Raw genomic sequence first — 18,881 nt, 5'->3', positions numbered from 1 at the left:
TAGATAATGACTGTGGGCATCAGCCTAATTAACTGGGTACAGCAGATGGTATTAGCAGGGATAATTAGCCAGTCACCCTTCTAGGGCAAGGCTGCTGCTGGAGGCCTCGGCTCTGCCGCAGCACGGAAGAGCAGAGAGGGCTGAAGGGAGCTTTTGGGTTTAAAATAAAGACATTTTACAGAGGCTTCCACCAACTGTAAGCATTTATTTGTACAAGAACAGCAGAATAAAGGTATTTAAAAACAGGTGGCAACCAGCCTTGGGCTGGCATTTCTGGGGAAAGCAGCTCGGGCAAGAGCAGGGAATCGTGGCTGGTTGGGAAGGGGAGCAGGAGGCCTCCTTCAGAGATCATTAGTAGGGAAAATAACGACCGCCTAACGACCTAACACCCTAACAACCGCCCTCAGTGGCTTAGCCTGCATTATTCTTCATAATGCCCTTTCTCCCTTAAATATTAGCAGTCCTTGTGCTTGCTTTCCCTTTTGTACAAAATATTTATGTTTCTGGGCCAAGTAAATACAAACTATAGTGTATCAACCCATAAAAGTGGGATTTTAAAGCCGAGACCCTGCAACTTCATTTCTAGCCGTTCCAACCCTCTCAGCAACACGGGAATTTTTTTTTCAAGTTCTTTCCAGCCCCAAATAAGGACACAGAACGGCTGACGGGATGTTGAGAATCTCCTTTATGCAAGTGTACACGGTATGGCCAAGAGCACTTGACAGGTTAATGCTGTGTACGGAACCAAGATGGACACACACCAAGCTAGAACTAACACCCAGCTCCAGAGTTTTGCCATTGTTTAGTATAATTTTACATTCTGAATGAATATATATCTTTTTAAAAAAAAAAAAATCACAAACCAATCTTTGCTTTGACAAACAAGCCTATTACAGACAATGTCAAGTTCATTTAAAGCACGAGGAAGTGATGATGATTAGAAAAGCTTTAATTAAAAGGCCATTTGAGCTACAGTTAAACCACTGCAGCACTTCCTTCTTAATAACGTGAAAAAAACCCCAACCAACACAAAAAAGCCAAAAAACCCCCACCACAACTCATTCTCTTGCAGGGCTCATACCATTCTCCAGAAGAAAACCAAAGCCAGTGAAGGTTATTTATTGGTGTGACATTTTTTCCTGTATAAGAAGCTTCTTTTACACAGCAAGGTGTAAACAGTATTGACTAAAAGTTTGTTATTTGTAATCATAAATAATTAATTGTAATAAATACGTGTCAAGTCACTTTACAGCACGCTTCTCAGGGCCAGGATGCAGATAGGCTCCACCGGGCCGCGCTCTCTGGAAGGAGCAGACAGACATTAGCAGCAGTTTGTGCTCACAGCTGTAGTGGGAGCCCTGGAAGCAGCCGGCCACCGAGCCCCCGGCCCCGGCCAGCGAGAGACACGACCGCGCCGCGACTCCACCCAAAGCACCAAGGGCTCAGAACGGGCCATTTAAACCCAACACAAACCCCCCATCCCATGGCCAGGCAGAAACCCCAAACAGAGCATTGCCAGCAACAACCGTTCTGCCACGAAATTCCTCACGTTTCCTTGTGGCATCTGTTTGGGAACGAACCGGCACCGAGCCATTCCTTCCGCTTCGTTTTCCCCTCGGTCTTGGTGACCTCCAGCTGTGTTTGCGCTTTCTCCCCGTGGTCTCTCAGCTCCACCCACGCTTCTACCAGGAGACGGACAAGAGTCGAGTAAATATTCTTCCCAGATGGATCTGTTCCTTTGAAAGGGCGATACGCAAGGGAAGGGGAACACGGCTTTCCTAACCACGGGATTTGGAGACTCTGAATGCCAACAACTACCTCTACAGCTGTTGCGCACACGTTTTCCCATTCGCTCACAGAAGAACAAGAATATACACACTTGGTTAGGCTTTTCTCTCTTACTCACATTTTATCTTCCACGTACCACACACTCATCGTTCCCAATATTCACAATAATATACAATAAATACAGCTTTTGCAATTCCCATTACACGGAGACAAGCCAAATTAGCGTATGCCGTCTTCTCAAAAGAGACACCAACCTTCAAGTACAGTAACACGCACACCATCGCAGACCCCTCGTGCGGCTGACGTGCGCTGAGCACGCAGGAAGGAAAGTAACGAGCTGTAGCTCAGTATGGCCCTTCCCTCACAGATCGTGCCGAGCCGAGCAGCACAGCAGCGACCTCGGCGTGTTCCCTCGGGTTCTTCAGCACGCAACGCAGGGGACTCTCGCTCGTGCCGGGTTCCGAGCGATGAATGCAGCATCGCCGTATTTTCAAACGCCCCCGCTGCAGGGCAACCGCTTTCATACGAGTAAAGGAAGATACAACGCGGTGACGTGTCATTCGGGAACCACCCCAGAACGCATTTCACAACGTACAAAAGTTAAACCTGGAGGATTGCGCTCTCTCCGTAGTCTGCTATTGTCTTTCTGTAGACAACAGAAGCTTTATCTTCAGAGGCGTAACTTTGCGCCTTCCCCCCACCTCATCCTCCTCTCGGGTGTCACATTTCCAGGATAATTTTTGCTCTTAGATCAAAGATCATTTTTGAGTACAAAAACGAGTTACAGGTGTTCAATCACACGCTGAGTATTCTGAAAGCTTGTTCGGAACTAGGATACAGTCACAGATGAGAAGCTTGAACTGTGGTATCTTACACCATACAGAGAGAAGCCATTTTGTTTCCGCTAACATTTTAATTACAATAAATTATTTTGTTACTAAGCAAAGCAGACATTCAAGAACATCTAGGGCAAGAACCCAAGTGAATTACGGCCCTTTCACTGTTCTTTCAGTTATAAATCTTCCTGATCAAAAGTGTCGAGCTGAAACCCCAAATGAACGGTGGCGGCTCCCTGTGTGCTTGCTTCTAGTTTAAAAAGTTACAAGAAAATGGTGGAAACGTAAACATGCAGTTTGGCAGCGTATCTCCTGCTCCAAGACTCAAGCAAGCGCTAGAAATCCTGCACGATCCCTGCCTGCGCCCGACGAGGCAGCACGCTCTGGTCCTGCGGGTGCCTGGCGGCGATTCCCTCCCCGCACACAATTCCTTCCATTTTTGTACTCAAAAACGTTCCAGGGGAGAGCGAGCTACGAGCCTTCACCTCCGAGTGCTCCCGAACTCCCAACGCCCGCTCTTTTTGTTGTGTTCGCATGGGTAATACCGTTCTAAATTACAAAATTAGAAATGTACATGTTTAAAGGTTTTTCAAAATTAAATTATACACAAACTGGTCTTTACTAAACTATCCTACAAATATTCCACAAACAAGGCAGCAAAAGAACCAGTCCACCACAAAGTCTACAAATACAAAATGTAAGTCTTCCAGTAATTATTGTAACGGGAACAAAAGTTCAGAAAATAAATTAACCTCCAGCTCGTCACACAGTGTTACAGGAGGTATTGTTATGTGAGTTGAAGGGTTTCCATCGTTAGCAGAGTCACCGAACAATCCGGTCCCCTCTCGGCGTCCCCGTCGCCCAGCTCAGCCGCTGAGCGGATCCTCCCGGTAGTGGATGGCGTAGCGGAGCTTTTCCAGCATGATGTCCAGCGAGGAGTACTGGGGAAGCTTGATCATGAACATGCACGTTTCCACGCGGATGTACCGCGAGTCTGGAGAACCTGCGGGGAAGAAGCGCCAGATGGGGCTTGAACACACCCTCCGCCTTTCACCTCATTCTCCAGAAGCGTCTCCTCACCAAGAAGCATCAAAGTAAAGAGATTCCCGCCTGTGTCTCCTGAAGCTTAGATACTGCTGTGCTTCCCAGTCGCTCCTCAGGCCTGTATTTTTCTGATAGTCAATCGTTTTAAAAGCATACGAGACAAATATTATACGAAGATTCTTTTTGTCTCTAGAGGGTAATGTTTTAAATACTTAAAGTTCATTTTAAGTCTTAATTTTTACATGGTTTGAAACAAGGTCTGCTCGCTTCTTATTTACAGCCATAACTACCTGCCTCTCCTTTGTCGTTCCTCCTGCATTAAATACACGTTCAAGTTAAAAACCAGGGGAACTGAAAGCTCGAGCAGAGCTGCTTTTCTTTGCCGTAGCAGACAGAGGGGGAACATACCTGCAGCTCCGTCGGGGGGGGCTATTTTCATGGGGTACGGCGGGACGTGGGCGGTGTCAGGGCCCCCGTCTTTGCAAGGACAGGTGAAGGGGATCCGCTCCTGGTTACAGGCGAACTTTATGAACTTGCAGAGCTCCTCCTGCGTGAACATCTCCAATGCGCTCCAGAAAAACTCGATGTGCTGATCGGTCTCCATCAGCCCCACCTGGTACATGGTGTGTGCCTAGGAGAGAAAAGAAAGCCGGGTGTCCACCGCTGCTTTCCTCCCCCGTCGTAAATCTTCCCCACTTAGAGGACAGAAGGGGAGGGTAATTACACCTCTCTCCCCAGTTCTCCTGCCTTTTCAAAATCATTAGGAAATTCAGCCATGGCAGAGTGTTAATACGCGTGGGTCTGTATCTTTTCAGCCGATGAGCTTCTGTAACAGGGCTGTCTCGGTGTTTCCCCCGCAGTGCGGGTACTGTACACTGCTGTTTTGTGCAATATGCAGGGCTGGGGCCGTTCAGCACTGCTGCTGTTTAAGGAAAACACAAAACAACACTAACACCCATGGCTGAGAATATTCTACAACTTCTGACACAAGAGAACAGTTCTTCTTACGGCATAATTCTTATGGTAATGAGATTAAAGCATTTAGGAGCAGAAGATGCCTGTTACAGATAAACTTCAGATCTTCAGAAGTTATTTGCAATTCAAAATAGGGGTGGTGGCTCTTTCAGCCCTTAGCTCAAGTGGCAAATATTAAATAAATATCAATAAAATGGAGATAGATTTAAAATGTCATGTTAAAAAGTAAATTCATTATTCCTCTCTGGAACAAGCCCCACTCCTAGAATTTCCTCAACCCAGTGAAATCTTAAGTTTCCTTGGGGCCAGTGCTCCCTACGGATTGTCCTGGCTGTATCGCAAGCAGAAGGTTCTCCCCTAACACCTTCCACGTGGGAGGCTCCTCTCCGCCATGTGTCAGAGGGGTGAGTTTTGCCAAAGCAGCTGCAGTTCTTCACACCTTGAGAAACTCCAGGTTAATGTATGGAAGCCCACATGTCCTCAGCTCCATCTCTAGAGGGGTCAGCGTAGTCAGAAGCTGGAGGGGAATGATCGACCCAAGCCCAGCACGCACTGCAGTCATGCACTCCGGAGTCTGCAGCTCACGCATCCTCAAGCTCCGGATCGCTGTTGCGTACACGTCCTTGTTCTCCCATCTGCAAGGACAGAGATTCAGGACGAGAAAGGAGAGCGCGTAAGAACCTTCTTTCCCCAACCCTGACCGTTACATACAGGAGGTATTCATGGGGAGATTCCACTTTTGAACAATCAAGAGTGAGCACTAAGCTATTTGCATTCTGATGCTTCACAATTTAATTCCACTTTCCTGAGCTTCCTCTCCCTCCCTCATGCTTGTCCATCTCTCTCACGCCTCCTACCTGTGGGTGTTTACTGAAGGCAGCGAGCAGCTGATGAGCGCTACTCCTCCGCTGTCTCTTTCTTACAGAACAAGGGGCAGTAAATAGCATGAGTGATTCCAAGCTCCTGCCAACAAATGTAAAGCTTTCCCAGATCGTTCCAGCCTTCAGCTTGTTACAAAAGCATCACTGGAGAGCCCGGTGCTTGGAAAGTTATTCCAGAGACGCTTCTTCCCCATGTAACCCAGTGCAACATCCTGCCAAGAAAGCTGTTGCTTACCCCACCGGGATGTGCCTGCCCCTGGGACAGAGCTCCACCTCCTCCCCCGTCATGGTCAGGTAGGTGAATTTGCAGCACGGCTTGTTGGGACAGTCGGGGCTCTCTGTTGCCAGATGCTGAGAAGCAATTTCTGCACACAGAGCTTCCAGTTCTGTCTCATCGTTTATCTGTCACGAAACACAAGAATAGTACCTGATGACCACCATGTTCGCAGCACGCTATTCTTGTGACTCGCTAAAGGTATCACCACAGTGTACAGAGCACGCTCGTTATATCATCTGGAGACAGCACAGACAGCGAAAGCCGGTAATTGCTTTGGCGGGTTATTTTCTGGTTTAGTACTGCCAAGTTCCAGTAAACATTTCAGAACCCTTAATTCCACTGTGCCTGGCAGCAGAAGAGACTCAGCAGCTTTTCCAAGCCATCAGGAGGTAGAGTCCTGCACCCGTAAGATGAGTCAAGACACTTCACGACCCTGCTCACACGAACATCTGCCAGCAGCGAAGCCAGCCACCACCGCGTAGGGCAGGCAGCGAAGCGAGCAGCTATTAGAACCGTGTGCTTATGGGGGTTACCCTGAAAAAAAAAAAAAGCAGGAGGGAAAAGAAAAAAGTTACTTACATTTTCAAATTTTTTGACGTAGTTGTAGGTGAGGATGTCAGCTTCCTGGAGATCAACGTCCGGATCCAGTGGTTCTCCTACCAGCGTCTTCCAGAAGGAGGGCAGGAGGTCAAGCGGCAGAGGAACATCCGCCCGAATTGCAATACCCAAGAGCTGCCCAAAGAAATGGAATAACTGCTCCTCTGCATAGGTTATAGGGCTCGGCGTCAAAATGTACTTCCCCTTCAGAAGAAAAAACAGAACAGAGCACACAAACCAGTATTTAACGACTGATGCACACGCTGCAGGTCCACAAATTAACAGGCTTGTGCAAATACCGACTTGAACATGACGAATACTGATTAGTTGGCTACAAAAGGATTGGCTCAAGTGTGGCATGGAGTCTGTATAATATGCACCGATGTTCTATCACATTATCCTAATGATCAAAAGCAACACCATTAAGGCGGTTTCCTTACGAGCCCCTGCTTTTACAAGCTCTGTTAATCAGCATTCACAAGACTTTTCGTATTTGTGTTACCAGTTCGATATCTAAACCTTGCAAGTTGTGGGATGTTTCTGAAATACAGTCTGGATATGCAAAGTCAGGTTTGCTACGTAGCTGGTCTTGAAGGAAATGAGCTGTCTTCCTACCTTGTGGACATTGCTAGGAAGGAACTACCTCAACTGCTGTAAATCCTTTGGGCCATAAGCTTTATCTTGTTTCTATAATAGATCTACTGCACAAAATAGGAGGACGCTAAACACGCACTAAATAGCATGGATGGTGCGTCTTATTCTACTATCAACGCAACTGACTCTCCTGGTGACACTCCTTGAGTAATACCAGCAGAATGACTTCACTAGTTTGGGACTGACAATCTCTAAATGAGACAACTGCACCACATTCACTCGGAGTGAACTTTGACCAGGAGTCTTAGTTCTGCTGTATTTTGCCGTTTTGACTACTTGGCTACTTCGTCGAGTACCTGTAGTGCCACTTGAAGTGCAACAGGGGATTCATCAACAGGCATTTTCAGTTTTATCAGGCACGCGAGACCTCTCTGGTGAGATGTGCTAACAGGGGCTGTTGGGCTGAAGCTTCTCTCTGGAGCGCTAACTGACTGTGTCCTACTCCTGCTCAAACACATGCATTCAACACGAGAAAAGCAACTTCGTTTCTTGCATTGAGATATCACACCTTATTCTTATTCACTGCAGAGCTCGGGCACAACAGGAGAAGGGAGAGCGAGGAGCTCTGTAACTCTTTACAAACTTGCCAAAGGAAGTGACGGAAGGATCCACCTGAAAAAGAGAGGGGCACAACAATGAAATGCCCTCTGAGGCCGGTTACCACTGCCTTCTCATCCAGAATTTGTCGTTCTCCTTGAAATCGCATTTCGAGCCTTGGAGTACACACTTCACCCGACTGCACAGAGACGCGGCTTAAACAAGGGTGGGGTAGATGCCAGATACTATTTACATGCGAGTTCACATTTAAGTAGTTAAATTACATGCAAAAAATAAGTCACTGAGTTGCTGCCTGCTGAATTCCTAAGTGCTGCTTTGTCTTCCATCACTCTATGGGTAAGACTAGCACAAACACTTGTTACACCAGTTGGCTTGCAAATGGAATTCGTTACTTGATTAGAAGATGAATGGTGCTGTCTTCGTAACAACAGGCCGTTTCCACAGCCAAAAGCAGTGAGACAATGCCTCAAAAATCACTACAGATGCTGAGCTGTGGCCATAACATTTATCTCTTTATAGATACCGTCAATAACCACCGCAGACCTCAAAAAGAAAGGAATTCCCCTTGAGAGAAGGCATCAAGGAGCCCTTTGTTCAGCTAATAGGTGCACCCTTACAAGAATTTTCCTTTACGCGATTTGATGGATGACACTCGTAGGCAAGACGAGAAGTGCACTTTGGGCTTTTCTGCTCTAACTCCACATAACCCCATGAATCTCCAAAAAGGACCTATTCCGACCAGCACAGACTGCATTCGTTTAGACAGCAGCAATCAATTCTCTTCTTTGACACGCAGTTGATATTTGCCTTGATGCCCTATCAATTATTCAACAGACCTGCAAAGTAAGATTTTTCCCGGCTCTTACTTAAGTCCAGTCTCTTCCTGGCGTACGTGACCCCAGGCACCACCCACGGGAGCCAGCACCCCCAAAGAAACTAAACACCCAATGGGGCTGGACTGCGGCCACATAAAGAAGATCTTACAAAATGAAACCACACAAATTAAAATATAGCATCAAGAGAAGGCATAATGCTCTTGTTTAATAAAGTAAGATTATCGCTTAACGCTTTCTGGTGAAAAGTGGCACTCCTGTGTCCCGAGCAGTCTGTCTGTACTGGTTAGGTGAAGTCAGGGCAGTTAAATGTCTATTCCTTTCTGAGGCTTATTCTTTTAACGAGTCACATGAAAGTTATTAAAATGATTACAAGAAATACTGTACGCTCCTCTCAAAAGTGAGGAAGATGCAATTTTGATACTGTTTACTGCAAAAATTAGGGACAGTTTTTAAGGCAACAAAGCCCTTACCATACTCACTATCTCTTCAGCTTGGCTGGGACAAGCTGGAGTTTGTGCTTCTGATGTCAAGTTGAAAACAATTCTCAAAAACCCCTTGCTTGGGCATGACCATTTTTAATTGTTAACACTCGCACATTCCTTGACAACTACGTTTGATAATGTATCCTATACTACTATCTTAATCTATTGGCTGTGCAATTGCGCATCACTTTATCAATAAAAACCACTGTAGCATTTACCCAGCTCATTACTAATAAGAACAAACTTAAAAAATTAAAAGTCTTTGTTATCAGCACAGTCTGAGTTTACCATGGCTGAGCATCAAAACAACCTCAAGTGACATTCTTACTAAATGCTCTCCCCATGCTTCAAACAACTTATTATAGCTGTATTTACTTGTTCTAGGTAAGAAAGTCGCATGCTCAGGCACTCATACTTCCTGCTGTATTACCTACAATGTGAAAATTAACTATCTGGCTTGCTTAATTCTTGGAACCTTCATTCTCTTCCACCTGCAGGACTACAAACACCACAGAGGTAACGCTGCTCCTTACAGTTAGCAGCAGCCACATCGTGGTGAGAACTTGGACTCCAGCTGGAGTAAGCTCTCACAACTGTACCCGAGGTCCCCCCCGCTGGTAACTCCGTAATCCCGACTTACTTGTGCCATGAACCTCCTCCCCCGTGAAGCGGATGTTGAACGCATACGTAGGGTCTCCACCACTGGCAAGTTTAACACAGAGCTGCGAGGAGGGCACGCAGGCCAGCTGTCTTGCTGCCTGACAGAAATAGGAGTTCTCTGAAGAACGGATCTCCCCTATTTAAAAGCAAATGAAAAAAGAATAAAATCCCCATACTCAGAGTATTTTGCATTAATAAGCATCTGAGCTTGGTTAAAACAGATCTGACTAGTTGCAACGGATTAAAGTGAATTTTGAAAAGGATCAGTGTGTCCTGTACCTCCAACTATTTCCAGGGGATCCAGGGTGATTTCTGGGGCTGCGTGATCAGCAGTTCTTTGGACAGTGGCATTCAGCACTCTGTTCATGACAGTCACTTTTGTGTCATAAAAGATTAAACCTAAATAAACACACACATATTTCAGCGTAGTTAATCTATCCTTCTACAACCCTATTTTCTGAAATTCTCTAACGGACAACGGTAGAGTAATAATTTCATCATCTTCATTAGGTAGCTAAAATATGGCTAATCCACCTTTTTCTTTTTTTTTTTTAAGTATTGTTTCTAATGTTTACTGGAAGAAGCACACTGGGTTAGAACAGTGATGAACACAATTCTAATGTTACATAAATAGATCCTAGCAACTCCACCAGAATCTCTGTAAATCAGAAACACTTTGCCAAATAGCTTTCAGAAATCTGAGATGTTTTGACAGTAATCCTAGAAGCAAGAAAACATGATAAAAAAATAGGGCTGTCACATTGCACCATAAATACGGGCTCTATAAGAGACAAAATCTGAACATTCCTCCCTTCTCCACACTGGGTTTAGGTGGTGGATTTATCTTTTTTTTAGCTAGGAAATCCAAAAGCCTACTCACACACAGACACCTTTGGTGACTTTTCTATCTTCTCCTTCTTCAGAAGGACACAAGTTTGGGAAACATAATGACCTAAATCTTGGTTTTGTTTGTTGTCTAACAAAGGCTTGTAAAAACTATTTTAAATGCTGATGCACGATAAGTATTTTCTTGATCTCTCTAATTCTACAACTTCAAGGACAATGAGGATGCCAACATGTCTTGGAACTTTCACCTGACCTGCTGCTTGTTGACTAACAAAGAATTTTAATTTACGGATACCCCTGAAAAGATAAAGGTGCATTTGAACACCCACAGACAGAAAAGATGGGCCAGCTCCCTCCATGGTCAAGAGAGGTGCACAGTGTCTATTAACTACTTGCAGGAATAATCCCCCTCGCCTTTAAAAAACAAGCCAAGAAAAAAACCACAACTCCCTCACTGAGAAGTGCCCTTGGGTTAAAGCCAGGTTTTGGCTGCCACCTCAGAGAGACCGTATGCCAGCTCATCGGGTGGAGAATGAAGCCAATAAGCCTATGTTAGCACACTGAAACCACTCACTATCTCGCTTCCCCTCTCCCCTCCATGTTCTCCTTTCTGTCACACGTATACACGCACTAAAATCTTCTGCGAAATATGCTAAGAAATTGAGTGTGTTGCAGGGTGCACCCTCTCAGGCCACAACCATGTTCCCCAAGACGCTGACCTTTGGCCTCTTGCAGTAATGCAGCAATACTATTAGTGTACATCTCTGTCTGCCGAAGCTCCACCAGTGGCAAGAAGAAGGTCTCCAACGTTGTATTGAGAGACTGAAGCAGTGCAAACCGTAGGCGTAGACTTTCAACAGGAACATCTGAGGTGGGAAACATCCAGTCAGAGAGAGAAAGAGATTCCCTACCTACTGCAAAGTCTATCTTCCCAGCAGATTCAGGCCAGGAACCACAGAAGCTTCCTTCTAAAGCAGTCCCTCCTGATCTCTGTACATCAAGAGGGCTGAAGATGCAAGAACATCCGAGATCTGTGATGTTCCTTACTGGATCTCGAGTCCCTGGGTGTCCAAGTCCAGTATCTTTCATTATCACTGAATTTGCATTATCTGAAGATCCTCTTAAAGGAACTTAGTGCTTAGAACAGGATTTAGGTGACTGAAGCCAGCCTAGGTCCAGAACTGAAATCCAACCTCCCTTCACCCTGCAAGCTAAACTCACCGGATATCTGCCTGCTCCAGCCTGATCTAGGAAGTACGCTTGGAGAGCGGAGAACAGTTGCAGTGCCTTTCTAACAACCCTGCCAAAGGCACTGTGGTGCCCAAGCACACCCAAGGAGAGAGAAGACCTAGACACAGTGCTCGGCCCACAGAGGCTCCAATTTGCAACCTCCAAAACAATGTCCCAACTACCCGGGAGACAGCCAGGTTGTTCAGGAGCCCGACCCAGCTCCTCCACTCAAGCAAGCCTCTATGCAAACAATCTATACATACTCAACAAACAGGAAATTCTGGGATCTGCTGCATCAGCTGGATCCAAATAAACTTCGTGGGGATGGAGTCGTGCTGGTGTAATTGCAAGGTGACGACAAAGCCTGTTGATGTACTGGACAAGGGCTACATCCATTTCCAGTGTCCATTTCCGGGACGCTTTTTGAGCATGTCTTGCATCAATGCAGGCACACCTGAAACGGAAAAGGCATAGAACCTGTTGAAACCCAAGTGCAATACTGCTTACTAAGAGCAAATACTGCTTACTAAGAGCATGTTGAGCTTGTTCTACTTCGTTCCCCTTTTCTTAAGCAGAGCTGTTTCATTACAAAAATTCCAGTTTGAGAATAAAAACTGATTTATCCCTTACCTTGCCTCACTATTATTAAGTAATAAGAAAAAAGGAACTGTCCTATTAATCTTACTGCACCGTCTTCTTTACACTCCGAAGCAGATACAGGGGAAGGAGATGTGGCAATTAGCTTGTGGCTTGACACAGGGAAATATGGAGGATTCATTTAAGGGACTTTCTTCCTGTACTATATTAACAAGGAAGTAACTGCTCCCTCTTCTACATTACTACTGACTCAGGAATAGTACTGCCAGTATAAACAAACACCCAGCGCGCAGAATAGAAAGCTGTTGTGGGATTAAACCAGAGACAACCAGATGGATCTACAATTCTCGTCAGGCCAGTTTATTATACAGCCTGGAAGCTACAAAGGACAGTACGGCACATAATTTTGTCAGCTATGCTATGTACAAGAAAGTCAGGAACCTGCATTTTGACAGCATAGCGACTCTTTTAAAGCACTTTTTAAGAAAATAATCAACAGTTTTGTCTACAGGCCTTGCAGCCATAGGTAGAAGTTTGCACGTTACTAATACACTGGTTAAAGCTACTTGGAGCAGGAACACTTGGGATCAAGTTTTTTTCTTTAAAGTGAGCACAATCAATCAGTATCACCTTTACAAAGAGATCTGCAAAATTTACCTTTCAAAATGTAGATCATATCCACAGGACAGAATAGCTCTCCACACACTACGGATATCCTGTTTAGATCGGTCAACCACAAATCTGTGAAATCCATCCAGCGTCAAATACTTCTCCTCAGGAACTGGCAGCAAAGATACGACCATCAAATAGTTAAGGACTTACTAAGAAGTCTACACACCACACAGGAAAACGGCTGGTGTACGAGGTGGCTCCCTGCCAGCTTTCTCCTGGTTCACATCCCACCATGGCTCATTTCTTGAGTAGTTCTAAACGTAATGCTATTCAGGTCCAATCTGGACTCATTCTTTCCTCTCAAGGATGCAAATCCCCCAGCTGCCCTCTGGAATAGCTCCACCAATGTATCTAACCAGGTCTTAAGGATCCAGACTCGGCTGAATGCTGGATTCCCCTCTTCTGAGCTAATCTGGCATTTCCTACAGTGAAGAACAGAGTCCAAGCTCATGTCTATTCACTCTTCCACCTGACTAGAAAAAGAAATATCAAGCAAGACCCTGGAACTAAGCTCTGTTATAGCATGGCTGTGCTGTCTCCTCCGTGGGGAGACTAGTTATGAGGCATCTGAAGCTTCTCTTTCATCCTATTTTCCTCTTGTAACTTAGCAATTTTCCTATAAAAGTTCAGAAACAATTTAAAACCATCTAGTTCAACCCCATGAACCTCCCACTGTACAAGAAAAAGCCTTGAAACTATACCTCTTAGGAAGCCAGTTCTCTACCCCAGGTATTCACGTGGCCTGCGCACACTGTTGCGTGAATTGCATGAACACAGTTTGCTCTCACTTACATTGATGAGTCCAGATTTACAGATATACAAATAAAAGCAGCATTTTAAATCACTATTTAAAAAAGTTAAGTTAGCTTCATTAAAAACAAAGTCAACCAAATCTATCAAGGCATCATGTAAGCATGCCAATATAAAAAAAAACATATTTCTTTTCTATGACGTAATACTATAGAAAAATTCTATACAGTTACTACCTTCCTGTTTCTTTGTGGGGGACTTTTCAGGGTCCTTCTCTTCAGGTTTGCTCTTCTCAGGAGATTTTGGCTTTACAGTAGGTTTTTTCTCACTTAAGGCTGTTCGGCTAAGGGACAAAGTGAATGTTAGGATTAAAGTTTTCTTTTGTCTGTTCAAGAAACCAAGACATTCCTTGAGGGACTTTTATAATATCGAAGTTGCATTTCCCTCTTCCAATCAGCACACGGAAATATGGGAGGAGGCGTGGAATAAAAAAAAAAATCTAGATTGTTAAAGAGAAATCAAATGTTTTACAACTGTCACAAGGCTGAAGACACCAACCTGACACTATTGAGCATAGACTTTTCCTTTGTAGGTGGTTTTGTAACCGGGCGCTTGGTGCTCACAACTTTCACTGGATGCTGTTCTTTGCCCGCTTTGTTGTACTTGCTCTTGTCAAATTTCGGCTTGGGCACACCGTATTTCCTTAAAATCTTGCAACACAGAAAGTGAATAATTACCCAGTGCTTTGAAGTTACACAAAAAGATGCTGTAAATAGTTTTCAAAGCATTACCTGAGTAAGCTGATCCTCTAGCACCTTCTTCGGAGGACGGACATTTGTGAAGAACACATGAAGGAGGTTGCCAGGAGTCTGAGAATTTATCTGCTCTTTACTAAGATAGATATCAGCAACCTTAATGGGTTTTGCTGGAGTTAAGCTCAGCATTTGCTCAGAATGGACGCAGCTTTTAAATATTTCTGTGAGGACTTCCCGAGCACCCGGGACCAATTTTTCACCTAATAAAAAAAATAAAAAATAATGCAATACAGTAGAAAATACCATGACAAGCATTTACAATTTGAAACATGAAAAAACCATTCTGCATTCAGCTAAAATATTGTATGACATGCCACTTGCTCCAAGATAAAAATCACTTAGAAAAATTCTACCGGCAGACCTGACCTTTCTGCACCCTAATACCCCATTTATGATAGAAAATGGAATGCCTTCTCCTGTTCTGGCCACATACTGTAATGATTGAGTGACTGTAGTGGTGGTGAAAAAGTAGATTATTTATGATGCCAGTATAAAAATTACGTCACGTAGGTACACGCCAACACCTACCAACTGAACTAGTAGTCCACTGAACTTCCTCCAAGTATTATCCTCCCCTGTCCCCTGATTCAGGATTCTGGCCCATTCCAGGTGTATCAGGGTGTGTACAGCTTTCATGTTGTTAGAGAATATAAACTACCAGCTCTTCTACTTGGACAGTTTCTACTCTAAAATTATACTGTGTCTAACAGTGGTAAATTTTGAGAAAATAGCCACTGTAATAAAAGTCACTGAACAACTCAGTTTTTTCAGTTGGTGGGAAGTTTTTTTTGTGGTTTTGCGTTGTTTTCCTTTTTGATTAGCTGTGATGGCAGTTAAGCAATATTCAGATTGCAAATAGCTGCTTGCCAACTGATGAGAGCGAGGAAACTTGATCTGAAATTACTCCCTGGCTCCCCCTCATTGTCACCCATCAATTAGCGAGTCATACTGAATTTACAAGCAGAATCTGACCCCTGTATGTGTCCTCCCTTCTCCCCCCCTCAAAAAAAAAGCACACTAGAAGTGAGATGTTTGCCAATATGAAAACCACATACCTTTTATTGATTTATCATTGAAATAATCTTCTAGTGCTGGGCTCCCTTGTGTATCAAATAAACTCTGATTTACAGTAGAAACAGTTAAAATCTCTTCGGTTGACATTTCCATCAGTTCATCTTCACCATCCAGACTTGACAAACCAATGAGATCACTACTATTAAATAGACTGGCTCGGATTTTCTCTATTTTAGCTCTTGACCTTATCTGTACAAATAACGAAATTAGTTAACAGGAATTCTGACAAAAATCAACTTCCATTTATATGAATTTGGGTATTAAGCTTTCTCCCCTCCCCATGTACGTAATCACTATTGCATCTCTTCTACCTTTCTTCTACACCAATTATTTGATACCAGAATTCAAGTTCAGCCTAGAAAACATCCTTTCTAAGAACATCTGGCCACTGAAATCACCATGCTGTGAGTTAATCAGGCACAGCTCTGAACAAGCTATTCCATTTCCTGGTCTGGAGACAACCCTTAGAAATATCAGATAAGAAGCCAAAGTTTCAGATAGGTAACCGGTCATTATTTGCAACTCTGCGGTCCTTGCTTCAGTTCTCTATTTAGAAAAAAATGGCTGAATTAGCACAGGCCTTGAAGTCTCAGTTACACAAGCTGGGAACAGGAACAATAACTTCCTTTCATTCCAACAATAATCCCCAGGCATCATTATCAAAGCAGCTACAGACCTGGAGTAGGTTTCAATGTGAACACGCTGACAGCTTTCTGTACTCACTTTATGGTTTATTTCAACTCTGGTGTCTTCATGTCAATTAATAGCTTAAGAATAGCAACTGAAGATTTTCTATCTAAATAAGCTATTTTTCTTCTAAAAGGGAAAGTGAAACAATCCCAGACTATGCAAAAACGTCTCTCTACACTCACAAGCTATCAGAAATGGCTGGGCTTTTGCAAGCTTCTGATAAGTCTGCAGCATGCAGTTAGTGTAACAACAGCAAGGAAGGGTTCTTGTGCACAGCTGAAAACCTGGAGTGATCCGGCATCAACGACAGCCACCTACAGTGTCTTTAAGAATTAATTTGGAACTAGATATCAACAAAACTTATCATCTCTTTAAAGTAACTTTACAGAGAAATCTGTAGATGGTTTAAAATATGTGAAAATGTAGTCATTAAACATTAAATAATTGCCTTGTGGGTCAAATCAAAGGGCCGCTTATCTCTAAATTAGTCTCCAGCAGTGGCCAGTAGCAAGTCTTTGAAGAAAGTTACATGAAAGAGGAAATGAATAGGCCTTTTCCTTTACATATTCTCTCAGTCTCCAGATATCAGCAGTTTAAAGATTTCCTAACTTGAAGGCTGCATTGGCTGCTGTGCTTAATAGTTACCAATTTGCACATCCTCCACGAAGTTAATCTCTTATGAATTAATTTATACTCTTGGCTTCTGCAACCCTTGCAAGCCATGAGCTCTACAGCTTGCAACATGCAAGAAGACTTCCAATTTAAAATTGCCACTTGATAACTCCACTACTAGGTCCGCTCCGTCCTTTGACAGACAGTGAATCCTTCCAAGCCTGAATGATACAGAGAAAGTCAATGGGGAATAAAGCTCCATGTTCCTCAGCCATCCTGTCCAAGCTGAGAACTCCTAGTCTCCTTAGTCTTGTGTGCACATTGATATACATTTATTCTGCACCCATGAGTTATGCTGAGCTACACCTTGCTGACAGTACCTTTAACTCTCCATCATTCAAGTTGTGGCCTCTGTCAAGCAGAATCTTTACAGAAGAAAACATACAGCACACTTTTTCCTTAAGAGTCAGATCACGGTGTTACACACAAACCACAAAAAGTGCAGTATTTCTCAAAGCCAGAGGTTAAAAAAGAGTTACTAGAATCAGATCTCATTCTTTTAGAAAAAAAAAAACTGACCCCAAAGGCACCCTTCTCCTAAATGAAGGCTATTACCTCCACTACAGCAAAACCTTTGATTGGCCGTGACAGAAGCGGCTGGTTGTCCAGAGATGTGACTGTGTACATTGATCCAACATCAGACACAGACGCTGTTTCTACATTGTCAAGCGGTTCCCCGAGGCTCCCGAGGCTGCCGAGGCTTCCAGTACTGCAGTGTGAAAGATCCAGGCTCTCCTGGCTGGAAACAACATGTGGTTCTAGCAATCCTGGTGGGATGGCCAGTTCCAGTCCAGCTTGAAACTGGTCAACTGAGATATCACTAACGGTCCGAGATATACCCTGCGAACTGCAGAGGGAAGCCTGGCTCGTAGATGCTGAAGCACTAACACTCATGGCAGGTGTGACACTGCTGGAGCTGCTGATATCCAAACTGTCTGCACTACTTGAAACAGTTGGTTTTTCCAGTTCAGTTCTGCATTCTCCTCCTTCTGCTTTGTCCTTGACTTTTTTGGGATCCTCTTCCTGCAAAGGGATGAAGATCTCATCTTTGAAGACTCCACCATGTGCATTACATGCCTTTCTGATTGCATTTCTGACAGTACTCTCCTCCAGGTGAGTTGGTATTCCAGAAATGACAAGCAAACGGCTATGAGCTGTGGGACCTACTAGTGCTTGACACGCATCTGCTACAGCATCATTTGTCACACCCAACCCTTGTGGATCCTTTTTAGTCAGGTGCCTGAGAATTATAAGCAGAGTCAGTGCTCTATGAAACCATAACATGTCCTCAGGCTTGCTTCCTCCTATACTGAGGATTGCAGCATCTGTTTCAGCTGCTCTGGATGAAGACCGTTTGCCTGAAGATGATGTCTTTTCCCGCTTCATTTTGACTTTTTTCCTCTTTGACAGCAAGCTTGGACTCTGTGGTGTCTGTCCTGGAGACGATGAAGACGAGGATGAAGAGTCACTAAGATTTGGGGCGCTTGTTGAAGACATCACATTAGCCGTTACACTCATGTTGATAGGTAACGTTACTTCTGCTACAGCAAGGCAGACTTCCATCAGAGCGTGAAAGTATGTTGAAAATCTTCCTTGGTCAGCCGCTCCAACGCCAGACCCACCGCACGCATTTCCGGACACCCAGTTTTGTGTTTCTTCATCGTACAACTTGTGGAGTTCTGACTGCAGGGCCATAAGCATAGCTAGACAGGGATTTAGCTGAAGGGCAATAGAAGACGACAATCCTGCTGGATTTTTTTTCTGCTCCAGATTGTGAATTTTGCGAAGCAATTCAGCCAAGAGATGAAATATTAATTCCTTCACACATGCTGCCATGTCAGTTGTCCAGAGAAAGTTCCCTGTGTGTGGAAGGCAAGACATGGGAGTCATCAGTATGTCACTGTTAGTAGCTTTATTACATGAGTTGCAACAGTAACATTAAAAAAA

General features: G+C 44.2%; 1 protein-coding gene across 4 annotated transcripts in view; it reads right to left on the bottom strand.

The window, feature by feature from the left end:
• Positions 1-679: 679 nt before the first annotated feature.
• Positions 680-18,881, bottom strand: part of HECTD4 (HECT domain E3 ubiquitin protein ligase 4) — a 77,097-nt gene continuing 58,895 nt past the window's right edge. For all 4 annotated transcript variants that reach the window (XM_063350953.1, XM_063350955.1, XM_063350954.1 and 1 more), the window contains exons 61-76: positions 17,490-18,793; positions 15,554-15,761; positions 14,475-14,698; positions 14,242-14,393; positions 13,920-14,026; positions 12,919-13,042; positions 11,928-12,118; positions 11,154-11,300; positions 9,868-9,987; positions 9,569-9,724; positions 7,561-7,664; positions 6,381-6,602; positions 5,760-5,926; positions 5,083-5,278; positions 4,077-4,299; positions 680-3,627 (exon numbers count right to left, since the gene is read on the bottom strand). In XM_063350953.1, coding sequence (XP_063207023.1) covers positions 3,491-3,627; positions 4,077-4,299; positions 5,083-5,278; positions 5,760-5,926; positions 6,381-6,602; positions 7,561-7,664; positions 9,569-9,724; positions 9,868-9,987; positions 11,154-11,300; positions 11,928-12,118; positions 12,919-13,042; positions 13,920-14,026; positions 14,242-14,393; positions 14,475-14,698; positions 15,554-15,761; positions 17,490-18,793 — 3,782 coding nt within the window. In that variant the 3' untranslated portion in view covers positions 680-3,490. The remainder of the gene's footprint in view (positions 3,628-4,076; positions 4,300-5,082; positions 5,279-5,759; positions 5,927-6,380; positions 6,603-7,560; positions 7,665-9,568; positions 9,725-9,867; positions 9,988-11,153; positions 11,301-11,927; positions 12,119-12,918; positions 13,043-13,919; positions 14,027-14,241; positions 14,394-14,474; positions 14,699-15,553; positions 15,762-17,489; positions 18,794-18,881) is intronic.

This window comes from Chroicocephalus ridibundus, chromosome 13 (assembly GCF_963924245.1).
Source record: "Chroicocephalus ridibundus chromosome 13, bChrRid1.1, whole genome shotgun sequence".
Classification (NCBI taxonomy): Eukaryota; Metazoa; Chordata; class Aves; order Charadriiformes; family Laridae; genus Chroicocephalus; species Chroicocephalus ridibundus.
The sequence above is the reverse complement of the archived record's forward strand: the minus strand, read 5'-3'. Positions and strand labels throughout refer to the sequence as shown.